Genomic DNA, 22,326 nt, shown 5'->3' on the forward strand with positions numbered 1-22,326 from the left:
TCATATAGTGTTGTAGAATAAAGCTGAAATTGAGTTATATTAACTGTCTTTTGTCATTCTCTTTGTTTCTTTCAAATATATGCAGTGTTTATTTTCTCTGATCTCTTAATTTTGGTTTTCATCATCTTACAGGTTTTTGTTGTAAGCCAATTCATACATTTACAAGTAGGCAGCATATTAATCATTTTAATAAAATGCTAAACATTTCTAGTTGTATTGTCCAAACTTCTGTTAGAACTCCTTTTACTCATATAAAAAGTACCTTTAGCTTTCTTAGTATTGGTATGTTTCTCTTCAGAATGTCCTGTACGGTTCCTTACAAAATACATCAAGGCTCTTGACCAGTACTCAGAGATCTCTGTTATCTTAACTGTAGACTCTCTTGCTGTTTTTATTTTCCACGTCCTTCATGTACGGAGATCCAGTCAGACTGTGCTTTCTGGTGTAGTCTAAACACATTCCTACATTTTGCTGACTTCTGGACCTGTGCTCTCACTTTTCCTTTCCCTGGTCTATTCCTACTGACATGCTGTAATTGTCATTCATTTGATACCTTCATAAATCTGTTCCTGACTCCTCTTCTGAATTCCTGTAGTATTTTTGTAATTCTCATGTTTTCTGTATTTTTATTTCTCATATTTCCTACGGTTGTAAGCTTGTTGAGAGGAAGTATGTTTTGCTCAGTTTTGTAACCTTCATGATGAGTTGTACTTACTTCAAATCCTAAGCAGATGAAAGGTGTACTTTTCTAGTTAAGCAAGTATTTCTTCATGATAAATGTCCTTGGACTTTTATCCAAATAAGAACATTCATGTCAAACAACATCGTACATTGTAAAGGCTATACGAATATTGTCTGTTACTATAAACACTCAAACTTGGCTCTTCTGCCAAGTACTGCACACAGTTTAGTTTTTAATTTCCATGTTTTATTTTAGAGAAGAGTATGATTCTTTTGTGACAAGATAAGTTATGTAGCACCCCAAAATGTTTGCAAGATATTTTCCAAGCCTTCACAGTTCCACATCTTTAAGATTATGAAACACGAGAGGAAGCAAATTCCTATCAAGATATATTCACGTAAGATGACCAACCATCTTGGTTTGCTCAGAACTGAGGATTTCCTGGGACCCAGACTTGTCAGTGCTAAAACCGGGACTGTTGGCCACCCTGACTCCACTTAATGACATTGCCATCTTCTTTGCGTATCACTGTGTTGGCAGAGTTTCAAGGAAGTATAAGTAATGCCTGGTAATTAGGTGATTGATACTGTGGGAGACGGGTGTTGGGGGCACTTGAGTTTTTATGAAGTTTCCTGATACTACTTATTTTGGACATTCTTTAATGTTCAAATGAAAATACAAAAATGTAGTTGATTAATTCATCCATTTAGGGATATATTTGTTTATGACATATCAGGGTGGTCATATCAGAAGCTGGTGCTGCTCAAATTTTTAATTAAAAATTTCATAATCTGCCAGATGATTAATGCTTTATTTAAATGCACTTCATTAGCTATAGCAAAGTGAGGCAGCCTGAAATTTTCCTTGGTTCCCTTTAAAGTGGTTTAAGCTTTGGTCATAGATTCGCAGAGACTGTGTGTCCAAAGAAATGTTGAGGACGGCCTTGTCATTCCTTTGCTGGAATTGGCATTTGTGTGTGTGCATGTTACGTAAGTCAGAGAACTCCATTTGAGATCTCTCTAATAGCAGGCATGTAACTTAAAGTGGCTACTAAAAATTCTTGCAAATTTTATAAGCAGTGGCGCCATAATGGGACATGAACTGTTCTGGGATGTGCATTGTGCCTGATGGTTTGTTGGAAAAGAGCCATTGAAAATATTGATACTTTATACCAAGAAGGACATTAAAGACCTGGTTCTTCCCCTCCTCCCCCCTCCGCCTTTTTGGTTCCTGCCATTTTGTAATGATTAAATTTTAATGTACCCCATGGGGCTATGTGGAATAAGTGTCCTTAATTTGATTAATCTTTTGGCTAAAATATGCTCTTCTGGGATGGTTTCTTTGGTTGTTATTCTTTCGTTATTTTCTTGTTTTAAGAATGGAATAGAGTGTTTTTGATGTTATTTTTAGCTTTTTGTGGGTTTTTTGTTGTTATTGTTGTTTTTTGCCAGCTTGTGGGACTTGCTTACATCATGGACCACATTGTTGTAGAAAAATTACATGTGCCCTAAAAGCAAATGTATCCAACATTATATTCCTGTAGAGAAATGTAAAGATAAGATTTGGTTAATGAGAAAACAAGAAAATGGGAAAATTTAAAGTTAAAAAAGAACAGTGTCCTTTTCATTAGAAAAGGGGGATATCTATCTGTACTTCTTTAGTTATATTAGTAGAGTCATTTGGATTGATTTTTAGTAGATATATTTTGGTTTTTTTACACTAGACTTTAAAAGAATGTAAATACTAGCATTGATGTCACCATAGTTGTAATATCTGTTTTTCCTAGAGAAATCAGAAATAGGATGTAAGATGCTACTCTTACGTTTACAAAAGGCTTCAGATAAAAGAAGAGGAGCAAGTCCACTGTGGGCAAATGCTCTTTATATCTTAAGGTTTATTGTACCATGCAAGCTAGTCACTGAGAGTTTTACACTTGTGAAACTCATTAAGCCTAGAAAGGTTTCTGGTTTTGTACAATATTTTTTCTGTTCATATTTCTGTCTCATAAACTGGGAAAAGAGCCCATCAAAGTTCATTTGAGGAAGCCTTACAACTTAAACTATAAAACCTTAAAATTGAGATTTGTAATCATCGAAATAAATTACATATGTCAAATTAATAAGCTAGAAATAGTGAGTGAAACAAATTACACATGGTACATGTAAATCTCACTAAACAAATCAATATTCTGTGCCTGAATCCTTTTGAATACAAGCAGTGAGCATCTTCCTTCTAATTCCTTGAAGACTTAGAAAATGCTACTGCCATGTCCATACTAGTGTCAGTTTTTACTCCACTGCCTTTGAGACCTATTCAAAAGATAAAAGATACCTAAACCAAGTCTTTTCTTAGGCTCCCTATCTGGTTTAATAAACTATTCATCTGTTTATGTTGCTGCATCTTATTTTTCTGTCCATACCCACCTAGTCAGTCACCATGTTCTCTTGATTATGACTTCTTCATTTCTCAAATATACCTTCTCTTTATTCCTTCTTTCACTGCTCTCCTACTTCGGTTATCATCTCTCACCCATAGTAAACTTTTACTAAATTCCCAGAATTCAGAAAACTAATACTCAGTTTCTGTGATCTTGCTAAAACAGATATGTTTATATCACTTCCCAACTTGCAAATCCTTTGTCTCTTAGTGTCTTACAGAAAACAGGTGAAACTCTTAAGCAAAGAGGGTCTCCTTCCCTTTCACCTGCCTCCACTGCCGTGCACTCGTGATGTGATGAATTCTCTCACGCTAATCCTTTCCCCCAGAATACCTTCATCTCTCAGTGAACTCCCTGGTTCCCTTAACATATCCACTGGTTTGGTTTAAATATTCACTTAGACAAGAAACCTTGTCTTATGTATCCTTACAGGCAGAAAATTCTCCCCTGTGCCTTTTGGCACTTTGTTCTGCCGACCTGCTTGATTGTGAACTAACACAGTACACACACCATAAACATTTTAAAGTTCTAAGCGAACAAAGCATCTTCTGGGGTATAAAGGCCACTAAAATATAGTTGTCGTGATTGTTTTCCCCCCAAATTTCTGGGATGCCCTACTTCTGTGTCTTCACAATTAAAACTAACATGTCTAATCTGGTCATTGAAATTCAAGTGTATAATAAATTAATGTTTTCCCTTCATATTTGCCTCCTGTATCCCCCTTTTCTCATGTGAAAAATAATGAGAACCCTAGTAAAGTAATGGAGTAGAGACAATGAAATTGATTTCAGAGACACCAAGGTAGAATGGATCAGACATGGTAATGGGGTGAAGAAGAGAGAAGAATCAGTAGCGACTCCCCCCGCTGTACAGTTCATATAGTACAGTGCTGTGGAGTCTGGGCTAGTCTGCTTCTGAAGTCCTTTGGGTGCTTCACATTTTAAGCACTGGAAATAGCTAGATAGGTGGGATTTTTTTTTCACAGTAAGTAACATTTACTGACTGCTTATTACATGTTCTGGTGTTAAACATTTTGCATAGAATAAGTCATTTCATTTGAATCTTAAAATTTTTAAGCAGTAGGTACTGTTATTCCCATTTTCAGGTGAGGAAATGAGGCACAGAGAAATTAAATGACATCACAAGGTTCACTTACTAAATTGTGTTAGAACTGGCATTCTAACCCAGGAAATCAGATCTAAAGCTTCTGCTTGTAACTGTTGTTATATTTTTGTTATTTTTTCAATTTAAAATATAAGGCCTGTATGTATGTTGGATTCTAAGATACATAGCAAGTAATAAAGTTAACGTCCATGCCCAGGTTACCGAAATTAGGTTTGGAAGACAGCCGATCTTTGAGTCACTATGTATGCCTATAGAGTTTGCAGCTACATCTGACAAGAGGAAAAAAACTGACAAGTTAATTTTTAAGTTATGTCCAAAGAAGTCTTGGGAGCAGGGGAGAGTGCCTCACAATTCCAACCTATTGGGAGGGATCTGGTAGAAACTAATAAGGTGATATTGAGCCCACATTACTTCTTCTTGCCTGCTTTTGAAGCATTGTTGGAATCTCCTTTTTTTAAGTCACTGAACGACCTTGCGCACTTATTGACTTGGCTAAGAAATTGGTTCTGCATTTGTCAGATGACTGATGAATTGTTATACTCTAGTTAATATAATCGTTCAGAGATGTGAACAAGTACTAAACTGAAAGGTAACTACAGTCATAACTCCAGTAATAAAACTGAAAAACGTGACCTTCAATTGCATGTCATAGTACTTGTTGGAACAAGCTGTATTTACTGGCAATATAAATCCATGAAAAGGACCAGGGAAGAATTTTATCTTACTTGAGGTATTATAAATATGATCAGAATAGAGAAAATGCAACATTTTGATAGTCTACAAATTCTACGCTTGACTAGATGTAGAAGTTCACAGCTCCTTTTCTCAGCAGAATATAGGACTGGAAACATTTCCCACTTGTCCTCATTATGAGAGAGGCAAACAACTCAGAAAGTAAATATGGTAAGCGATGTTCATTTTAACTGCTTTCTGTTTATTTTGTAGTTCCATGTTAGGAGTTTTATTTTCAAAGGAGAGTATGAGAGGCAATGTTTAGACTTATTTCTTCCTCCAAAAATAATTTTTAAATTATTTTTTGCTCAGAAGTTTTGAATCCTGTCATTGTGTCCAACAGATTATTACCAAGTTCTTCTGGCATTTGAATTAGTTAATTTTATTTGGAGTGAGAAGAGAGCACAGCAATTCTCTTTAGCTGCTGAAGTAGTACTTTGGGAGTTAGAGGCTGAAAGGAGAAATCAAGTTATCTCTTCCAGAAAGTGTTCAGTGGGAGAAATAGTCACTTTAACTTCGTTAAGTATTTTTACTTAGCCCTTTATTTATAATTTAAGATGAAAGAATATCAAACTGGTTGGTGGGGGTGTTGTAGATAAACAACTTAAGGATAGGAGAATTGCTTGAGTTACCAGTATTTTGGGAAAGTTTAGTTTAACTACAGCTATTTGGGAACCTTTTGATGTAATATTTCAATGGAAAGGAATTGTGATTTTAAATGTCCCTTATCACTTTTCAAGGGTTTGATTCTTATAATGTACTTGTTACATTTATTAACAAGTTTAAAGAATAAATCAGATTATGAGGTTCAGAGTCAGTGTCTCTGGAACCTAAAAATTGATGGTTTTAATACTATTCCTGCTGTAGAGCATTCCTACAGGTATATAGATATTTACCTTTTCACTTTTTATATTTTGCTTCCCAATCTTAATCACCATAACTAATATGTGTCCCCTAGATAACCAATCTCTCCATTTGGGGTGAATATCCTCCTGTATAGAGTTAGCAAAGGAAATCACTGAGCAGCATTTTACATATATTGAATAACAGTACCTCGTAAGACCAGCTACATTTAGATTCCTCCAGAAATCTCATTTATGCCCCTATTAGCAGAGGAAGAGAGGACAGTGAAGCCATGAGCTCTCCAGTGAGTCCTAGACAAATCTCTATGACTCAATTCCAAATTTAACTTCAGCCACAAATTAATTGGCACATAACCCCACCAAAGATGATGACTTTAAAATACTAAGCAGAATGAAGCCTATCGGTAGAGCCTTTTGTTAAAAACAGATTTAATGTCAGTCCATTGAAAAAGGGCTCCAAATAGTAAAACCTTGTAAATTAGATTAATGAAACTACCCAAGAATTTTGCAAGAAATACAGCAAAGTATAAGAGCTATGGGCCGGCCCGGTGGCTCAGGCGCTTAGAGCTCCGTGCTCCTAACTCTTAAGGCTGCCGGTTCGATTCCCACATGGGCCAGTGGGCTCTCAACCACAAGGTTGCCAGTTCGATTCCTCGACTCCCGCAAGGGATGGTGGGCAGCGCCCCCTGCAACTAAAATTGAACACAGCACCTTGAGCTGAGCTGCCGCTGAGCTCCCCGATGGCTCAGTTGGTTGGAATGCGTCCTCTCAACCACAAGGTTGCCGGTTCGACTCCCGCAAGGGATGGTGGGCTGTGCCCCCTGCAACTAGCAACGGCAACTGGACCTGGAGCTGAGCTGCACCCTCCACAACTAAGGCTGAAAGAACAACTTGAAGCTGAACGGCACCCTCCACAACTAAGATTGAAAGGACATCAACTTGACTTGGAAAAAAGTCCTGGAAGTACACACTGTTCCCCAATAAACTCCTGTTCCCCTTCCCCAATAAAATCTTTAAAAAAATAAAAATAAAATAAGAGCTATCAGTTATTTTGATTGATCAGGAGTTGGTTGTAGTCACACAATTTTTAGGGGATCTATATAAGTAACTAAAATTAGGAATCTTTAAACGTAAATGACATATATAATACCTAAAATTACCCCAAAAAATTTTATTCAAAGATATATAGCAGAAATATGTATGCGTTTGAAAAATCAGTCTCGAAAATGCTTCCAGTTTTTAACAATAGTGGAATTCTCAGTGTTTTGATAGTTTTTTATAAATTTAATTGGTTTTCTTCACCTCTAATGTTAGATTGTTGGAAAAACAATGTGAATCATGCTTCATATTTATAATTGTGTAGGTGCCTGCTTGTTGTAGTTGCACTTTCTTGCTGATGGAGTATAAGTGAGAAGTGGCACTATTGATAACACTCCTAAATTTATCTTGCGTATGTGCTTTGCTCTTGCCTGTTTAATCACCCGAAGAAAATGGGGGTCTGGGAGTCCTCATTAGTTAATGAGTTAATATAATTGGTGAGTTCATAGATTAAAGCTTGGTTCAAGTAACGCTGTATTTGCAAATTAAAATATAGACATATTATTGTTAATTAGCAAATAACTTCCAAAATGCATCTGATTTTTACAAATAAATGCCATTGTTTACAAGGAATACCATGAAAGAGAGCGTATATAAAACAACAAAATCCCATCAGCTGGACTGGACATTCAAACAAGGATGTTTTACAGTTGACCAATAGCACCATAATTTGGGGCAAAATATTTAATCAAGATATCCCCCATTGCTGACACATCTTCATTTAACACTTTCTGATGGTGTTGCCTGAACTTCTTGAAGGTTGTTAACGGTTTTTTTTTCTTTTTTGTTTTTTTAACTTTTATTTATTTTGAGTGTGTTTTTCCAGGACCCATCAGCTCCAAGTCAAGCACTAGTTTCAGTCTAGTTGTGGAGGGTGCAGCTCACAGTGGGCCACGTGGGGATCGAACCTGAAACCTTGTTGTTTCTACCACGCTCTAACCAACTGAGCTAACTGGCCGCTCTGAAGGTCGTTAAAATTTCTTTGAGTGTCAGTTTTTTAGTTGATTATAAAATAGTTTTAATTGTTCTTCCCATCTCTTTAAATAGCAGTTCATGGCAATAATATCTAGTAGTCAGAACTCTGTTAATAATTTCTAATATCAGGTACTACTTTTACTTTGTATCTTTTGTGGGGGGTCCTTAATCCTTCTTTTCTACTGATGGTAATAAGATACAGCAAACCAGCGGACTTCTCAGAATACAAACAGTTGTTTACTTGTAGCATGCCTGTTAAAGTACTTAGAACTTAAATCTTTTGGCACCCATTTTTTGTTTCTAAATAGACTTTTTAGGCATGCTAATTAATGTAAAGACAACTACTGCTTTGATGTAAGAAATGTTTAAAATGTCAAATTTACTTTTTTTTTCTATAAAGCACTTAAAGTAATGTTTAATTTTGTGATTTACAATAGTAAAGTATCTCTTAGCCCTTTTTTTGAGAAGCATACTAGTTATTAAGGTTAAAAATAGTATTAAAGGAATTTTAATTAGTTCTTCTAAATTTGCCTATTTTCTTTAAACGTTCTGTACTATATTATCTAATAAATACTTTTTTCTGTCAGCATTAATTAATATTTTATAACTGTTATTCATTCTGAGTTGAGTGACTGGCTAAACTTTATATAATTTTTTTTTTTTCCTCAAGATTTTCTCACTATTCCTAAAGTAGTAACATTGAGATTTTCCCTAGACTGTCAAATTACAGCCTGTATAACTTGTGGCACAATAAAGTTCATTGAGTTGTATAATTAATATTAAGGGTAAGAGAAAAACACCAATATCATAAGATTTTTGTGTAGTAATTGTTTTTTTAAAGACTTACAAGAGGGTTATGTCCCAGTCTTTCTCCCTGAACTACATTTTAAAATGATTCAATCAAAATGTAATTTAGACAATATAATAAACAGACTTAAAATGATTCAAAATGCTAACATATACTTAGCTTTTTGCTTTTTGGATTGACATGAGAGGTTACTGTAAGAGAACGTTTCAGTTTCAGTGATGTTAAAATGTGTTCAGTGGAACATGATAGTAAACCTTAGAGTCTGCAGCTAAAGAATTATAATTCAGTTGATTTTAGCATAAAGTCTTCCAAACTGGTTGTAGTGAGGACTAAAACAAGGATAAATACCCATATATGGTTGGAAAATAGTTTTAGCCTATACATTGTATCTCTTGACATACCTATAAAATACTTTCTGAATCAGACTAAAGCTGGACAGCATTCCCCACCTACATTCTTGTGTGTCTTATTGAGCTAGTAGGTAAAAGGGTAAAGCAGTGATTCTCAACTGAGGAAACAGCAGTTCTGTTACGTTGTAGTATTGAGCAGTAGCTCAGATCATTGCTGCTATTATTATTGTTACTATTATTTTATTTTTATTTTAAAAGCTATCTCGTTGATTGTTAGTATGTGCAAGGTACCAAGACTCTTAAGGAAAATTACTACATATGATTCCTTGTTTTATTGAGCACATACTATATACGAGGTACTGTTTCAGGTTCTGAGGATATAGCAATGAATAAACAGAAAAAAATCCCTGTTTTTGTGTAATTTACATGCTTAACGTATCTGCCTCACAACCTTGAGGCAGATAGTGAAAAGTGAAAGCTCTGAAAGTTTTCATGACTTGGCCTAAGGTTATACAAAACCAGAATTTGAAATTTAGGTGCCGTGAACCACTACCTATGCTAAGCTGTCAAAATTATTTCCCTTTGGAGATCTGTGAAAGAGAACAAGTATTCTCGATGTCTCAAACCATAGTTATCACAAATCCCATTGAAATTCTGATATAATTCTCCCCATCTTAAAATTATGCATGAAATTTTAGGAATTCACAGATTCCCAAGTGCTCATTCATAGGCTTCAAGTTAAGAACACTTGTACAGGAAGGTCCTGTCCACGGCTCACAGATACACAAGTGCCACGACTTTCTCCCCACAACAAGGCAGCGCCAGGCATTACTTAGTGATCAGAGTGGTCTTTTTGCTAAAACTGGATGCAGCCGCACAGTCCTCCTAAAAACAGAACTAATGGCCATCGCCGTTGGCATTCACAATGAAACACATTTTTTAATCCCCATCTTAGACTCCGTAAGCAATTTTTCTAAGTTGGTGTAGTAGAAAGCACAGATTTGAAAAATAAATATTAGATTTTTTTTTTAAGGAAAAAAATACCATTAGCGTTGGTATTTATCAGAATTTAAATTAAAATACTGTGATTAGGTGGTCCACATAAGGAAATATTGGTAAAAAAATTAAAGCTAATGGCTATGCTTACTTGTATTCCCTTCTTATCGGTGTTCCTTATTAGAAAGCTTATTGATAAGTTAGATGTGTGTTGTCACTGTTTTTAGATTTGAAAGTCTGTTGCTGACTTCTGTCATTTTTCTTTACTTCAAAATTTGAACTGTTTTTGGTTTCTTCCAACCATAGGGCTCTGTGGTAAAAATTCTTGTTGGTTGAGTTACTAATATTGAAACAAATTGATAAGCATTATTTATAATATCCATAAACTGGAAATAATCCAGATGTCCACCAGCTGGTGAATGGATAAAGAAAATGTCATACACCCATGCAATGGATATATTTTTTATCAATAATAAGTAGAAGGAACAAATTACTGATAGAAACAATATATGAGTGAACCTGACTCTTTCTAGCAACAAGTAATATTATGGATAAATGAAGCAACTGGGAAAAAGAGTCCCAACCATCTCATTAAGAAATGCAGTTCCCATAAGTGTTTACTTTTTATAGTGAGTATTTTTAAATAGTAATTTTTATGTTCATTCAGCCAGTTGTGTCAGTGTTTCTGTTTTTGGATTTTAGTAACCTTATATTGTTGTGCAGTCATCACTACCAGCAATTTTAGAACAAATGCTTCCATTACCCCAAATATTCCCTCGTGACTCCATATAGTGAGTCCCCTGCCACCCCCGGTGTAGAAAGAGCAGGGGCGTGTTGGGTGCTCATGTTTCCCTTGGAGCAGCATGATGGGACAGATGTGGGATCTTTGTCCTTCCTTTACTTAGTAAACATGGGACTTTGGCTCTTCCTGTGGCTCTTCTCCTTGTCGTATGTACAGGTGTACTCATCCATAGATTCCCATTTCTTAGGAAACAGACCTCTCACATTCATTTTTCTTTCTAGCTTGTTTCCTTTGTGAGAGTCTCTGAAAATGCTCAGCCACAATATATTTTCTAAGTTACCAATTTTCCATTTTAAGTTTCCTATGCAAGTCTGAGCCCCTTTACAGAAAGAAGGGACGTGTCTCCCTTTACTTCAGCTATGTAGTCTACCACAGAACATTTTTTAAAGTTTCCTAAAGTCAATTTGTATTTTGTTTCCTGTCAAGTCTTTTTTTTTTTTTTTTTTTTTTTTTTTTGATTAAAGTTTATTGGGGCGACAATGGTTAGTAAAGTTACATGGATTTCAGGTGTTCAATTCTGTAATACATCATCCATATTTCACATTGTGTGTTCACTACCCAGAGTCAGTTCTAAGTCATTTTTATTTTGTTCACAACTTTAAATCGTTACCAATCTACCCCTAAGAAAGACTTCTGAAATAGTGGATTTCCTGAAGAGATTCTTATTCTCTCAAGGTCAGTTTTTTAAGGAATTTGAATCTGGTCTTTCTTACTCTACTTTTAACCATTTTCCTTTATGAGGAAATTAAGTAATTAGTAATTAATGGAATTCTGCAACAGATTTCTTTCAATCTTCAGTCTCCTTCAGGTTTAGGAAAATCCTTATACATAACTTCAGCTAAATTCTAAACCAGTGTTTAAATTCAGTTTTTATATCTCTGCCTTCTACTTTAGCAATTAACGGGGCTGTTTATTGTTTAGCATATTTGTTCCTTTGCTGACAAACCCTCAAGGAAGATAGTTCATTTCAGAGGTAAGGTGAAAGAGCAGAAGAAATGGAAGGGTTTTGTGGGTCGTGTAAGTAGAGAGACAGAATGGTTCGAGGAGGGTGGATTTCCAAACGTTTGAGCTGGGGAGAAGTAAAGAGAAACTATTTTAGTTGATTTTGAGGCCCCAGAGTACCAGTTAAAGAAGTTGATTATTGAATGTTGTTTTTATCTCATAATTTTTTTTATAGTTATAGTTCCTCTTAAGATGATAATTTTGACATTTCGAAAGTTGGCCATAAGTCCAGTTGTTAAGTCACAATTGTCAAAGTCACAATTTTTGTCATTTACCATTTTAAGTGTAAAAATCAAGATTACAGTAAGAATCAAGAACAGAAGTTCTTCCTAGAGAAAGTTTTGGCTTTGACAAAGAAGCAAGAATCACTAGAGTCAAGAAAAATGGTGTCGTGTAAATTACCTGGGAAGAGGCACATAAAAAAATTTTTTTTTTTAACAAATGTGTCTTTTCAACCAGATTCTCAGGTTCCCTGACCAAGCAGAGGTTAGGAAGGGGCCACATAATCAACAAGCCCGTTATTGATCTTGTAATACGCCATCGTGAAGGTTTGTGACCTTCATGAAGGTAAGTGACCCAGGGTCAAGTTTTGACCAGTCACTCACCTTTGCCTGAGTTGGTCACTGGTTTTACTCATCTTCAGCCTTTAGTACTTGGGGCTAGTTTGAATTGGACTGGAGGCTTATCAGGCCTGTGCCTCCATCTATTCCAAGTGTAGCAGTCACTTATTCAATGAATGGAAACAAGACAGTCCAGGAGAAAACAAAACACATGAGACATATTAGTATGTCTCATATTTAGCTCAAATAGATGAACAAAAAGCAAAGCAACTAGCTGAAGAATTAAACTAATGGCAAAAATATTTACCAAATAATACACCTCCAGGCCAGAACCAAAAGGCCTAATTGCCTTACATTATACAAAGACCTATTTGGTGCAATCCTAAAATAACAAAATAAATTTAACAGTGTAAGCTCAAAGAACCGTTTGGAGCTCTCATTGTTGAGAGTGACTCATCAGATAGCAAATTCAAAGAACAAGCAGAAGTTGGGCACAAGCAGTCCACTCAGTACACTTGTTTGTCAAAGGGCATCATTTGGAGTGATACCCAAAGAAGGTCTTGGGTCAGTTGTCAAAGAATGAGAGACACCATTTAATATCTGAAACAAACACAAAGCTGAAGTAATTGATTACTTAAGAAAAAGCTATCTTCGTCAGACACTGCCTCCTCTGAGCAGAGCAGTCTACTTGCTAGTCTTACAAGGTTTTAGGGAATTAGCGTTCAAAGGCTGACGAATTTTCAAAAGCAGGAGTGAGTTAATATCAACTGTAGAAGCACTGTTACTCAAGCGAGACAATTGTTGATTAGTTGGCATTGAGGTGAGTTTTTTGAGTTGTAGATAAAAATAGGAAAGAAGTCATCAAAAAGTGACACAACACAGCCCAACTACATAAAGGATAAAAGAATGCAGGAAGACGAGTCTTATGTGTGTTAAAGTAGTTGGTTTGCTCTTTGGGATGTTTAGACAATTCTTGTCCCCAAAGTTAGCACATTCCCTCTAGTTGGATTCAGAAACACAAATTTGGAGGCCTCTTTCATTAGAACCCTAATTTTTTTTTAATGTTTCTCCAATAGATCATTATAGATCTATGTGGTTGTGTAATGTCTACATGGCAGTATTATAATACTATGATTTTTTTTGCATTAAATAAGCCTGACTTCAGTTAAATTTTACAAAGTAATTTCTTCATTTGTTCCAAATTTGTATGCATGCTATATAGTGTGGAGTATTCTTAAAGCTTATAGTTGGTTCAACTTTTATTTCTTAAAATTATAATCTGGTAAGAACCATGCAGCTCACAAAAGTTAAGGAGACTATGTTCAAGAACCAGAGAAGAGTCTGGAAATGATGAGTTCAAGTTTAGAAATAAAACATAGGAGCTAGTAAATGGGAAAGTTAACAGCTAACTTTCTGTGGGGTTTTTTGGAGGAGTCCCCATTCAGAAACAGAAAAAATATAGTTGATACACCATGTATTTAAAGCCAGGAGTGAAGGAGAAGGTTTTGAATGGAGGAAGGTCACGGCAATAGACATGGCATCCTGAGGAGAAATAAAGGAATGGCGTAGAGATATAGGTGAAACACAGGATATCTTTTCTAAGAGTATAGGCTGGAATGTTAGAACATACAAAAAGATTGAACACAGACAGATACATACCAAAGTGAGTCCATTCTTGATTGACTGACTTTCAGAAGTAAGGGGCTATGGATAATTGGCAGTTTGCAGAAGCATATTCACTAAAACAAGTGATTATAGGTTGATTAAATGTGTTTAAGCCAGTTCTTGTAGTTACTTGTTAATATGACTAACGAACTGTCATTTCTTGATTAAAAAGGTTTAAAACCTGTTCTGGTGGCTATTTTTGTGTTATAGCCACTGACCAGTTATTTTTTTCTAGGAGTGTGGGAGCTTTGTAGTCTTGTGTTATCCCCCACTTTGGAAACTTTTAGGAGCTTCTTTATTCTCAGTATACTGAAATTTTATCATGATAAGCCTTGGTATGGGCTTCTTCTTTTTGGTGTTATTTTGTATTGATTTCCAGTATTTCATCACGGTAAGCACCCAGACGTTTTCAGCCTGGGCATTGGTATTCTTCAGTTCTGCCTCTGATTCCTGACCATTTTCAGACTCTTTGTACCTCCCCCACTTCAGTAGTAGATATTTGTCCGGCTTTGTCTGCTAATTCATTTACCATTCATGTGTCTCAGGGGTCAGCAAATTTTTTCTGTAAATGCCAGAGTAAATATTTTAGGCTTTGCAGACCAGATAGCCCCTACTGCAACTTCTTAACTCTGCCATTACTGCAAGGGAGCAACCACAGACAAGTCACAAATGAATGGGCCTGGCTATATTTCAATAAAACTATATACAAAACAGGTAGTGGGCTGGATTTGTTTACAGACCCCTGCTCCATCCTGTTCATCTTTCTAGAATATTAGCTCAATGAAGGCAGGATTTGTTTTTTGTTTCCCATTGGGTATATCCTGTACTTAGTAGGCACTCAACTACTTATGACTCAAGGTTACAGTTGATTCAGGAAAAGGGGGTTGGGGGGACATGTCTGTCACTGCCATCTTGTAACCAATAGACTATCCCTTCGTGCTGTTCTTCAGCCTCCCCCCCTTTTTTCTTAATAGAGTAAATATTTTATTCTAATTGAATTTAGGATGAGACTGGAAGTCGTTTGTAATTCTCAAGTTTCTTTCTACCTCTGTTGTGTTATAAAGAGCCCTACCAGTAGCATTCTTGTTTTTGGAACGCTTCATGTAGTATGGTATAGTAATCATTTTAAAGAAATCTGCTTGCTTGGGTGTGTAATTTATATAAGAAGCACATGAATACAAAGATATTACCTAATAATTTTTTTTTTTCTTTAATAAGGTACTAGCGTTTGACAAGTTTGCACCATGCGTGAGTATAAGCTAGTCGTTCTTGGCTCAGGAGGCGTTGGAAAATCTGCTCTGGTAAGTCATTTCTCACTGTACCTAAGCTATTCACTGCAAGATATGTTCTTTTTCTGTTGAGTTTCAGGTTTTGATTATTTGTTTCATTTGTTAAGGTGAAATCCTATAGTGATTTTAGAAGCACTATATTTTTCTTGTAATTTTAGTCCATTTTTAGTTGTATCTGGGTAGATCATACGTATTCCCTCTGGAACAGTGGTTTCAGACCAACATAAGGTATGCCAGAATACAGTTTGAGCTAAGCACAGAGGGTGAGTGCATAAAATATGTGTCTGTCTGCATTTCAGAACCAGATAAGAATGAATTTTGGTCTTTTGTCATTGAGAAAAAGAATATACATATATTTGTTTTATGTTGGAAAACAAAGCTTATTAAAAAAAAACCTTCTCAAATATTACCTTTGACTATCCAGTTTTTACATTATTTTAGTAGCCGTGTTTTTTGTATCAAGGAATAGTATAACAAGAAAAAAGACACAACTTGATGGTAGTAGGTAAGGAAGGGACAAAACTTAGGGAAATTAACTTGATGAATAGTTCAGAGTTTAGCAAAGCCCCACAATAAGATAGATCAACCATCTCACTGGCCACTTAGAGTGACTACCTAGCACAGAACTTGACATGCTTGGATCAAAGTTAGAAGTGTATACAACAGCGTGTGCTGCTTTTTCATTTGTAATTATGTCCAGAGTGATGGGGAGGTGTTTGGAGTGTGCGCATATGGGTGTACCCAAAACAATTAGCCACTTTCTGGATAAAATTCAAATTTAAGTCCTTGAGACTGAAACTAGAGACATTTAAAGCTTTTTCTTAATATGTATCTCTAAATTTAGAAATACCTAATAAAGAAAATAGTGATTACTAATTTTTAAAAAAGCCTTCTAAGATAATCTCACCAAATGCATACATTCAAATGTAGTAGTGGTTGTATTTTTTTCATCAGTGACATAACCACCTATGTGAAATCAATGTTTTCAAATGTACAGATTTTGATTTGTTCTCTTCTTTAGAACTGTAATGGTATGTTGTATTGTTTGTTTTTTTCAGACTGTACAGTTTGTTCAAGGAATTTTTGTTGAAAAATATGATCCTACGATAGAAGATTCTTATAGAAAGGTATGGTATTTTAAGAAGCCTTTTGCTTCTGTCTTTACTATAAATTATTGTTTTTAGCTTTATAATTACTGAATGTTGTTTACAAAGTAGGATGAAGAAGCAGAGTTAATTTATAAAATTAGTGGGGAAAGTTCACACTTGATTATTTCCTGGCATTGAATGTTTACCAGTTTATGAGAATCTTAAAACGCTTGCACGCGGGGGTTCTCTCTCTCTCTCTCTCTCTCTCTCTCTCTATATATATATATATATATAGAGAGAGAGAGAGAGAGAGAGAGAGAGAATTCCCCCTCCCCTAGAATTTTAATTTATCCTGACCCCAACATTGTAATTTGACGCACAAGCTTTAGAGCTAGGTTATCTATTTCAAGTGATAGCTCCATATTCTACACACCCCCATCCCAAAGACTGAGCACTCTCACATTCCTTCTTTTTAACCTAAAGATGTATATACAGAGTCTCCCTAACCTTCCTACTATAATAACTCCTTGAGAAAGTGCCACTGCTCATAATAGAAAGGTTTATTTCTCTGTCCGCTAACACAACATGTGACAATAAAACTTAATGTGCAGACATTGTTAAGGCAGTAGGGGGAGAGCTGTCTCCCACCTTACGCAGCGGCTTGTTGCTCTACTGTTTCCACTCCTCCCTCTCTGTCCAGTCTACCAAACGAATGAAACCCCTTTCTGCACCCCAGCTGTGAAGCAATATAACTCTTTTTCCACATCCAATTCTAAATAACTTTTTTCCTAGGAAATGTTAGATGAAAAGGAGTAACAGAGATATATAATTTATTTGATAGCTGTCTTCTGCTTCCTTGCTATCAGAAATTGTATTCCAGTGCAGTGCGGGGGTTGTGGTTATCTAGGGAAAGGAAGGTATATCTAAAGTATGGCAGAATTGAGATAGAATCACTTGTGATAATATTGGAACTATTAGTGGTTTTAATATGTTTTTGAGCTATTTTGAAATCATTTCCTTTCCAGAATTTAGTACTGAGCAATTCATATAAAGCTTGGATCTTGTAGGTATCCGTGTGTTGAGTCAGAATACATAGTTTTTCTGTTAAAAGTATTGCTTGAGATTAGAGTTACTATCACTTATGTCTGTTTTAAATATCATATAGTAGCTTTTGTGTATATTAATAAGATAGTCTTGTTTACATCAAAAAATGAAAGTGCTATTTTGACTTTCCTCTAGCAAGTTGAAGTAGATGCACAGCAGTGTATGCTGGAAATCTTGGATACTGCAGGAACGGTATGTAAAACGCAGTACGAAGTATATGCACAACTCATGCAGTGTTGACCTTGTAAATGCTAGTAATATGTAGACAAATAGTAGTTAAGCTTATTTAAAAGTACTACTTGCATTAAATCTTAAAGCTGTTTTTCTTATTCTCTTGAATTCTGTTTTTTGTGTGTGTGCTTTATAATTACAGTGGGTCAGTTATTGAAGAAATAAATAGATAAATTGGGTGAAAATTTTCATAGTCTCACTAGGACTTTTTAAACAAGTGAAAATATATTATCATATTTTAAATAATGTGGATAATACTTGGGTATGCTTGCCCACCCACTCTTTGTTTATTTGCTTGCTTGCTTACTTACATGATACATATTTATTCCTCAGTGGCTATGTGAAGTATTTTTAAAGGAATCTTTCCTCCTTTGAAGTATTTATGGACTAGCTAGATTTGTTGGTATCTGAAGGTGAAGGGAACATTTGTTCTGGATATGTGGTATTCATTCAACTAATGTTTGAGTACCTGATATGCGCCATGGACTGTGTTCTTACCCTCAAAGGCTCACAGTCTAGTGAAGGAGGAACAGTGTGGGAAAATGGAAAGATATAGGCAAGCGAGCTGGTGGACCGCCTGGAACTAGAGCAATCAGAAAAAAACGCTGCCTTTAAGTAGCTTAAGAGCATCTTGCCACAGACTATAATTTTAGGAAATGTTACATAATACTACATTATTCTTTATTGAGCTCTAATTATAGACTTTGAAAATTGTCAAATTAACTCACAACATCATTGGGGTTTTTTTTTAACGTTACTGTTTTTTAATGATTCCTTCTTTCTACTGTAGGAACAATTTACAGCAATGAGGGATTTGTACATGAAAAATGGACAAGGCTTTGCATTAGTTTATTCCATCACAGCACAGTCTACATTTAATGATTTACAAGATCTGAGAGAACAGATTCTTCGAGTTAAAGACACTGATGACGTAAGCTGACTTCTTAATTAATAAATATTATGTTTTAAACCCTTATTGTAGTGATAGCCAATTTATAAGTTAGAATTTAAATCCAATTTAAAGTAGGTTTATTTTGAGGGGGTTGTTTTTCAAAAGGTTTTTCTTTGAAATGCAAAAAATGTATCTTTAACACTCATACATATTTCAAATATACCGGGGGTGCCAAACTGGAGGTGCTCAAAAAAAGTAAACAAGTGGACACTTCAGTCAGTGTTGTTCAAGCAGTAGTTCGCCGTAATCAGAAGTGTCTGGACTCAGATGGTCACCACTTTGAGCACCTCTTGTAATTGCAGAAGTCAAACATGACTTGTATTCATCTTTTGTTATTGGTATATATTATTACAATTTTAATAGTTTTTCCTTTCTTAAAATGTGTATACATTTTTTTGGCACCCTCTGTATATAATGTGGAAAATAAGAAATTCCACCCTCTCTGCTTAATGTGTATAAAATAAATTCTATATTCTTCCTATTTTTAAATCATGCTTTTGGTAGGGAGGAGGAAGAGATGTGGGTAGCAAATTTTACTAATAAGAGCAAATGATGTTCTGGCCACATTTCTGGTAGATTTAAGAGACTTTTTAACAAGCATCAGTACTGTATATGAACACATCTGAAGCAACTATGACAAAAAGGGAGCATGGTAATAATTTTTAAAGGAAACCAACAGATATATTAGACTAATGTTAATGTTCATGCCCCTTCAGAGTGCACCATAATAGAGTTTAATCCTTATAGGAAACTTCAAAAGGATTACTCATCACACACTAGATATAGCAGTGGTCCTGCAAATTAATCTTGCATCAAAATCACTAGTAAAGCTGGTTAACACAGATAGCCAGGAGCTGCTCCTGGAGTTTCTGATTCAGTAGATCTGGGAGGGCGTTTAAGAATTTGTGTTTCTAACATGTTTCCAGATGGTGGTGATGCTGCTCGTCTGGGCACCACACTTTTAAGAACCCTGTACTATCTATAGTTTAATTATAGCAAATACTGTGCAAGCTCAGAGGCACCTATGGGAAATGCTGCCATTTCCTGGACTTTTGAAGCAAGAACTTTGGGGGACCCTACATATTTACAGCAATCTCAGCATTTCTTAATATAATACTCGATATCTGTTCCTAAAAAGCCAAAATTCAGGGTGGCCGGTTAGCTCAGTTGGTTAGAGCGTGATGCTGATAATACCAATGAGTCTCTTTAAACATACATACATACATACATACATACATACATACATATATATATATATATATATATATTCCCCCCCCCCAAGCTAAAATTCTTGATTTTTTTCTATTTTGGCTTTCTTTCCAAAAATTCTTTACAAAGTCAGTCTCTAAATGATTAATAGGAGTTTTGTAGAATAAGTGTTATTTTCTGTAGTGTCCTTTTAAAATTAAAAATATCACATGTATCCTAACATGATTAATGTGGCCTAGATTTTTAGTAAATTAAGATGATTTTACTTTCTGGCATTTTAATATATACTACATGAGAAACTGAAAATTTTACTTTAGGGACTTTCCAAATTTCTCCTTTTTGTGTTCTGAAATTGAGAACTATTAGTTGATAAACGCATGTCAGGAAACCAGAAAACTTAAAAGTTGATTCACATCTCTAAGAGAAATATTTTAAAATTTTGAAATATATTGACTTCACGGCAACACCCTTTTCTACTTCCTTTTTGAAAGGTTTTGTGTTTTGCGAACTATAATCAGTTATAAGTCTATTGTGATACAGTTTTAAGGGGTTTTTACTCTTTTATAAGTAGATCATAGCTTGTTTTCTAAAAGTTTCACATGAAAATTTCTTAAATTAATATTGTTAAGGGTTTTGTATTTAACTGTAAATTTTATTACACATTATTAATTTAGTATTTTTCTCTGGCATAGTATAAAAAATAATCCTTCGAGTTGACTCTCAAAATTCTTTCACTTTGAATTTATATCACATATTTATTTACTTATTTGTTTTTCACAAATATATTTTTAGGTTCCAATGATTCTGGTTGGTAATAAGTGTGACTTGGAAGATGAAAGAGTTGTAGGAAAGGAACAAGGTCAAAATCTAGCAAGACAATGGAACAACTGTGCATTCTTAGAATCCTCTGCAAAATCCAAAATAAATGTTAATGAGGTATGGTGAAATACACTTTAAAAATTTGATTTGGAATTCAACATTCAAAATTAATGGAAAATAATGTGTGTGTAGTAACACAACCCCAAGTTAACGTGTACTCAGGGCAGAAATCATGTTGATCTAGGTAGACACCTTATGTTAAATGTAACATGTTAATAAACAACAATGCTATTTTAGCCTCTTTATTAAATGCTGGTACAGTAGAATTTACCGTGAAAAGAAGGAAGGCTGAACAGAAAATGATAGGGGTGGGGCAGACAGATTAAGTCTACAGATATATGAAGGATGTTACGTAAAAGATGGAGACAAATTCAAAAAGGCATGCATAATTCTTGCCTTGAAGGGACTTAAAGTCACGTTGGAAAGGTACATAAAAAGATTTGAAGAAGAGTAAAGGATTGTTTTCTTTGGATGATGGTAAATGTTCTAACTGAACTAAGATTAAGATCTCTGCAACTCCTTCAGCTTAGTACTTACTTTAAGGAGAAAAATTTTTACCCTCCCAAAAAATAAACAAACAGGAAAGAACTTGGCAGTTGCCAAAGAATACCTGGTTTTACTCTCATTTCTTAACTGAATAGAGTATTTGCTTTCTGGGTTTGTTTATATCCATGGAAAGTTCAGTTTTTTTTCATTTTACTTTTTCATTTTTTGTTTATTGGGTTTTTTTCTCCTGTAAATTAAAAATAATCAATATGTTTGCAGATCTTTTATGATCTAGTGCGGCAAATTAACAGAAAAACTCCAGTGCCTGGGAAGGCCCGTAAAAAGTCATCCTGTCAGCTGCTTTAATATACTAAATGCATTGTAGCTCTGAGCCAGGTATGTTCATTTATATTTTCCTCTTTTTTTTTTCTTCTTTTCCTCTAACTTTTAGCCTCAACTTAATTTAGGGCACTCTTGTCAAGAAAGCAAATACAGAATTTTTTGTTCTAAAAAAGAAACAGTTACTTCCTATTTAAGATATCTATGAGTTAGTATTATATCCTAGTAATTAAAATAATTATTATATTTACATATCAGAAGTAAGGTATTTCACGTAAGTGAATATTCTAGATAAGTTAATCCAATACATACTTATACTTCAATGGGACACTAGTCTGTATTGACAATACAGTGATGAACAAAAGCAACCTCTCTTTACCTTAAGCTAATTAAGGTCTGTGGAATAAAACGTAAAATATGATAAATGCTATGAGAGAATAAATCCAGTGTGATACTGATAATAAGTACCCCTGACACATTTATTATGTGCTAGGCACTCTTAAGTACTGTCTATAAATTGAGTTCTTGCAACAATCCTGTGAGGCAGGAACTGTTATGATTCCCATATTACACTGAGTGAACTGGGGTACAAAAAGATGGTTACTTGTTTGAGCTCTGCTGTTAGTAAATAGCAGGGTTAACTACAAGTTGTGT

At 35.0% G+C, this 22,326-nt stretch overlaps 1 protein-coding gene across 2 annotated transcripts in view; it reads left to right on the forward strand.

The window, feature by feature from the left end:
- The window catches only part of RAP1B (RAP1B, member of RAS oncogene family), a 39,923-nt gene that overhangs the window by 14,892 nt on the left and 2,705 nt on the right, over positions 1 to 22,326 (forward strand). Inside the window, exons 2-7 of one of the 2 annotated variants that reach the window (XM_019748970.2) lie at positions 15,314 to 15,396; positions 16,443 to 16,511; positions 17,712 to 17,768; positions 18,598 to 18,738; positions 20,761 to 20,904; positions 21,613 to 21,729. In XM_019748970.2, coding sequence (XP_019604529.1) covers positions 15,340 to 15,396; positions 16,443 to 16,511; positions 17,712 to 17,768; positions 18,598 to 18,738; positions 20,761 to 20,904; positions 21,613 to 21,699 — 555 coding nt within the window. In that variant the 5' untranslated portion in view covers positions 15,314 to 15,339 and the 3' untranslated portion in view covers positions 21,700 to 21,729. Of the gene's footprint in view, positions 1 to 15,313; positions 15,397 to 16,442; positions 16,512 to 17,711; positions 17,769 to 18,597; positions 18,739 to 20,760; positions 20,905 to 21,612; positions 21,730 to 22,326 lie in introns of those variants that run through there. The other variant, XR_012493920.2, reaches the window with a different exon arrangement.

The sequence above is a fragment of the Rhinolophus sinicus genome, chromosome 1 (assembly GCF_057876585.1).
Source record: "Rhinolophus sinicus isolate RSI-liver-muscle chromosome 1, RSI-T2T, whole genome shotgun sequence".
NCBI lineage: Eukaryota > Metazoa > Chordata > Mammalia > Chiroptera > Rhinolophidae > Rhinolophus > Rhinolophus sinicus.